We start from the raw sequence: 6,000 nt of genomic DNA on the forward strand, positions 1-6,000 counted from the left end.
CTTAAGTATTTTTAATGTTTATTATAACATTTTCTGTTTGATTTACAACTTAAGTAATAGTGTAACTTAATAACTCATAAAAAATGTTTTTATTACAGTTTTATTGCTATTAAAATGTTTTTACTCATCAATGTATAGTTTTTGTACTCCCGGAGGTAACTTCTGTGAGCGCCCTTTGGTGTTTGAAAATCAATGCGCCCAACGGAAGGTTAAGGAGAACCTTTGCAGATCATGTAATTGATAAGTTTGGTTAACTGTAAGTTTACTAATCATTAGTTTAGTAATCATTATCACCTAGCAATAATTTAACTGAAGGACAGTAAATATATTTCTAGATATGGTAAAACAGCTAGTTCATTTACTGTTTGATAAAATGAGCTTTAACATCCAAACACATTATTGGAATAATTCTTTATTAAATAGCCTATAATACTCACAATTTCTGCTAGGTACTTGTCAAATATTTGCTTGAGACCACAAGGCACATCCAGAGAAGTTTCTGACGAATCAATGTTATAAGCTGCCTCAAGACACTGAATTCCAACTTCCACCCCCTCTGCACATTCTCCTGACAGGCCACCGTCATTTAGTTGCGACTTCAGGAACTTTACTATAGCGTAAACCAGTTTACGCACATCTGTTGCTTCTGCCATCTACAGCAAAACACAATAAACCCTAAGTTATGACTAAACTTTTACCATGGAAACCATGAAAACTTAAATCGATCATCTTTTAAAAGTTCCAGTTTCCAAGCATTGTAGAATTTAACGGACGTAAGTCACAAGGTTTTTAATCCTACAAAAAATTTAGGACCCAGACCTCAGCTTAAACACTCCCAAAGTGTGAAATTGTGTAAAAAGTTAATAAAATGAAGTTTTGGTGGATAATAAGTGGGGGGAAAGCAATTCCTGTCCTAAATATTAACCGGAATTCAATAAAACCAACCCCAAGCGGTAACATGGTGTTTGCAACAGCGAACATAAATGTGCCAAATAATTCCTGTTTGTAAATAGTTTTTTTGTCTTGTGTTTGCATGATTGATTGACTTAATTGCATGACATGTTTTAGTAAAAATGAATGAGGTTGAATATATTTACTTTTTGAATATTCCCGACATTTTCATTTCATTTTGCGTTTTCAACAATCATTAGTGCTACATAAATTTTACCAAACGCTTACAAAAATTAGTAAAAATGTCTGGAGTTTGTGGCTAGTACTATCCGGCAAATTACCGGCATTTTTGGCTAGGACCAACATTTTTGGCTGAAGTGCAAAGGGTCAACTTAGTTGCAGTACTGCAACCATTTCCGATCACGTTTTGTCAGCTATCTTAATCGTTTTCACTGTACTTATTAAGGACCCAGACCCCAGCTTAAATGATGTTCTAAAATCACTTTTAATTTATTCTAGGACATCAATAAGACAAGTTTCTTAAAGAATTTTAGGTGGGGGAGATAAAACATGGTTAATCATAGGGGAGAAAGGATAATTAGACGGGTAAAAGGGTAATTCATGGGTAATTACCCAGCAAGAATGGGAAAGTAGTCGGTAGAAATGGGTACTATACTTGGCTGTTAACGACGAGGAGGAGCAGAGCAGAGACAGGAAAACAATCAGAACTAGCCTAATTGTATCGTAGGCTACCATCTGATACAAGTTTAAATAAAAACCAATAAAAAATTAATGATGAAGTTGCTTGTTTATTTTATCCCAAATGTTTAGCCCTACCTCTTAAAATGGTTTTAAAAAGGCCAATAAAAAGTGGTTTAACATCTGACAATCTTGTGAATCACCTTTGAGAATAGCCTATCTCTCACCTTAAAGGACGTGAAGTTATATTGCCAGTCTGCTTTTGGTTGAATATTGATAGTTTTATATATTCAAAAACGTAAACCAATCATAAGTAACTCAACTCGATGTTTACATTTAAAATATCAATACAATTTGTAAACAGATCACTACCCAATTCCATGTTTGTTTACATTGGAATTAAACATATATTTTGGAAACGATATACGGAACTGAATCTATATCATTGAATCTTAATCGATATTTAATACGATAACTTAATACATCGCAGGTTTTTTGGTTCTCTGTAGTGGTTTTCTGCCCAGTACTTTTGATTCCCTTGTAACAGTAAAACGCAAGGCAATACCCCGAAATGGAATCACACAGCATCCATATTTTTACACCCCATTTGTGATGGTGTTTGTTTGGGAGGTATTGCAACAACTGAGGCCTTGATTTAGTTCCGATTAAACTTTCATCTACCGACAACTCACGGTGTGGTGTATAGTGCAATCTAAACAGTCTGTTGATGGCTTCTAGCGGGGGCTTCTTTGCACATGGGTCATATCCAGGCTACCCAATTTTAGGCAAATTTGAATTGTCTACCATATGAAAAAATTGAATAATAGGCCTACTTTCAAATCGAGATCGGCAAAAAATCTTTCCGTACCAGGGAGTATATTGGGAGTCAGAGGTTGCCCAGTAACTTAGCTCTAAATTGTCGGTTTCTTCTTATTTAGGTCCATATTTGAATTACTGCAATAAATGCCTTCATTTCAGCTAGTGTTACCGGTCTCCATTTATGGGCTCTAGAATTAGGAGTCAAATTATGTCTATGTGATTTGATGTACTGATTAGCATACCTGCTTGTTTCTCTTACAAATTTTTTTAGGATTGTAACCGTGAAAAATAAATAAAAATAATCAATCGGTCCACAATCACGAGGAGGACAGTGCTTTGGACCAGGTTGTTTGAAAATAAAATGTTATGGTCAATTCCAGGGTCATCACTTTCATGGACAGGTTCCCATTCTTCTTTATTAGGGTCCATATCTGGTGGAATATCAGGGTCAGGGTTAGGGGTTTTGCAACGTTCGGAATTTCTTATTACATCTTCAATCGTAGCATGAATACAGTTCATGCTACGATTGAAGATGTAATAAGAAATTCCTATTACTACTATTCCTACTACTCCTATTCCTAAAATACAAATAAGAAGATCCAAGTTAAAAAAGGGTGCATATACATTTACTTCATTGTTCAAAAGAGACTCATTTACATTTTCTTCAAGGACATTTAGGACTAAACCTACATTATTGGTATCATGCAATTGGTTAGTTGAGGGATTAGGCCTACCATTTGAAGCTAAATTAGGACTAGGCCTACCTGAATTCTAAATTACAAACTCAATACTTTCAGCTATGTCACTAGGCCTACTAAGAGGCATATTTCTATCAAGAGATTTTGTAGGTTGAGCATCTTCATCTGAACTTTCTCTTCCTCTGATAAAACATAGTCAGGGTCTTCATCAGTAGCCTATCATCATCAAACCCTGACAAAACATTACTTTCGTTTTCACAATCAGAGGTTTCAGAATCTGATATGTTTTCCAAAAAAATGTCACTCAAGTCATCGTAAACACCAACACCAAGATTCCACTACGTTTCTGAACATTGCATTTTCACTAACCTGTGATTGTCGTCTGTTATTATAAATAGGCCTATCTTCATCAGAACTGTCAGAATCTTGCATTATAAACTTAAAATATATAAAAGCTTAAAATTGTACTAAAAAACCAACCGTAAATAGAAATTAAGTTAGCAGTACCTAAACAACAACAATGCAAACAGCAAACAAACACCGACCTCCCACTAACTGGAGGACAGCTGGATTGCGTCAGCCGGCCAGCGCCATACACCGCGAAAAAAAAGATGACAAGCAAAAATTACGGCTACATTACGTATGAAGAAAAAAAGGCATTGGCCTAGAGTAATATTTCACAGCTCTTTCTAACAAATAGCCTATGTCATAATATTAGCGCGTTTGGACTATTTATAGCCTATAGCCAGTACGATCGATTCTACTGATGTCCGATATTTCGGACGTCGGAGTTTTCAGGACATTTTGCTGACGTCCGATGTAAGTGATCGGACCACGGAGTTTTTGGACAACGTCCAAAAAATAGGAGGTCGGAGTGCAAAGGGTTAAGTCTAGAAGTAATAAACATAAACTTAGCCCAACTTATTGAATAATTTATATTTGTTTTAACTGCTGCGTAACACATATAGAACCTAATAAGTAAAAATTTAGTTACGATAAATATTCAAAGGCCTAGGCCTATAAGAGGTTCTTAAGTTATTGGCAATTAAGTTAGGTAGCCTACATGAGTGTTGATTGATCGAAGTTCTAGTTGAAAGGCCCTTTACGGGTATAAACTTAATAGAAAACCAATCATAACATAACACAATCATAGCTAATTGCTAGAAAGGAGCTCAATAGGCTTTTAAACTGAAGATAGCCTATTGTAGTAGGCCGAGAGCTTGTAGCCTACCTATGTTGAACAGGGTTTAGATCAGACATTGGCAACTCTCAAATTCGCTGACACTAACATAGGCTAAGTTAGATATTGAAAATTGTAGGCCTAATAACTCTTCAGGCAAATGTGGGCCTAAACTTAGCAAAAGTTATTTAGTCTAGTTAGACCTAGTCCTAGCCTACCCAGGGACTAAATTTGATTGAGATTAGGCCTAGACACTGGTCTAGGGTGGGACTAGTTTTCCAGTATTAACTTAGGTGGCTAAAAAGGTGATGTCATCAATAGTAACAATGATATAACATATTAGGATTAAACAAGAACTGGTTGCCGGTGGACAACTTAGTCATCCGGTATAAATTAGGCCGCCATGTTTGACCAGGGTGTTTAAAGTTAGGCTAATACTTTTTAGATACCGGTAACTTACCATGGGCCTCAAGTTATTAAAGTAATCCACCTCAAGCCTAAACCATATTTTAACTCAAATTGTAAAGTTATTAGGAAAGGAATAATTCATAAATCACCACGTAAGAAGATATATGACTTCATCGGTGTTGACGCATCCATAATTTCAAATTCCAAAATAGGTTTAAGCCTAGTTTGTCATTAATGTGTTGCCATGCAGTAAGCTATGGTAACATTTGAAGTATTATAATAAGATAATACTTAATCTAAATACTCACTTATAAAATAAAACTTGAACCAAAAGATCTAGATATAAGTAAACAGAATCACCATTACTAAAAACGACTTGAATAATTGCTGATTTAGCAAAATTAAGTAAGAGTAAGAGACGAAGACTGAATTCTATTTTCTCATCGAAAAATTGATTCAGTTTCAAAGTTTCTGGTTTCAGTGTTTCAGTCAGTTCCATGTTCCGTTCAATTCCAGTGTTCCGGTTCCGATAATCCACTTTCACTGACTTTCAGTTCAATCCTTGTGTCCTGTCTTACTCAACGTTCTATACCCACGTGCAACTCTGCTTCCACATGCACAAAAGGCCTTGGAATAGTTCCTGGGATAACCACTGAGCTAAAATTATAACTGGAGGTAGCACTGCCATGGCAGAAGTCTGTTAAAAGCGAGTCGCTGATTTTGTTAGGTTGGTATAGCAGTAAGTTTTCTTACCATAGCAATAACATGGCTTCTTATAACTAGGTTGGTATAGCAGTGAGTATTTTTGTTATACTTGAATACTTTTAATACTTTAATAATTTTCTTTGAAATGGCGACCATACAAAGTAGGTATTTTAAGCCAAGTATAATAATAGCCATAGCAATAATATGGCTTCTTATAACTCACACCTCACGCAAACATGGCGGCTGGCGACACGCATCTTTGACATTCAGTGCTACCTCCAGTTAGAATTATAGCTCAGTGGGGATAACAGCTATTTGTTTAATTGCTTCACTGTTTAACTTTCTTGGACCAGGTTAGATAGACTCGACGTTCTGTACCCACGAGCACCTCAGCTTCCACATGCACAGGATAACAGCTATTTGTGTAATAGCTTCACTGTATATCTTTAATTGGACCTGTTGAGATAGTTGTTTCGTTTCAACAGTTGCAGTTTGCAGTTGCTGTTGCGAACTGTGCATTCGCATTGTGATTTTAAGGTGTTTATTCTTTACTGTTTGTTTATGTTTATTTTTGACTTGAGCTGATGAAAAGGTGTTTTA

General features: G+C 35.8%; 1 protein-coding gene across 1 annotated transcript in view; it reads right to left on the reverse strand.

Annotated features, from left to right (window-relative positions):
• The window catches only part of LOC129005642 (small glutamine-rich tetratricopeptide repeat-containing protein alpha-like), a 29,900-nt gene extending 24,770 nt beyond the window's left edge, over positions 1 to 5,130 (reverse strand). The window contains exons 1-2 of the mRNA XM_054434602.1: positions 5,004 to 5,130; positions 438 to 653 (exon numbers count right to left, since the gene is read on the reverse strand). Coding sequence (XP_054290577.1) covers positions 438 to 653 — 216 coding nt within the window. The 5' untranslated portion in view covers positions 5,004 to 5,130. The remainder of the gene's footprint in view (positions 1 to 437; positions 654 to 5,003) is intronic.
• Positions 5,131 to 6,000: the final 870 nt, after the last annotated feature.

The sequence above is a fragment of the Macrosteles quadrilineatus genome, unplaced genomic scaffold (assembly GCF_028750875.1).
Source record: "Macrosteles quadrilineatus isolate MER2022 unplaced genomic scaffold, UCM_ALF_1.0 Scaffold_28__1_contigs__length_1566739, whole genome shotgun sequence".
Lineage (NCBI taxonomy): Eukaryota > Metazoa > Arthropoda > Insecta > Hemiptera > Cicadellidae > Macrosteles > Macrosteles quadrilineatus.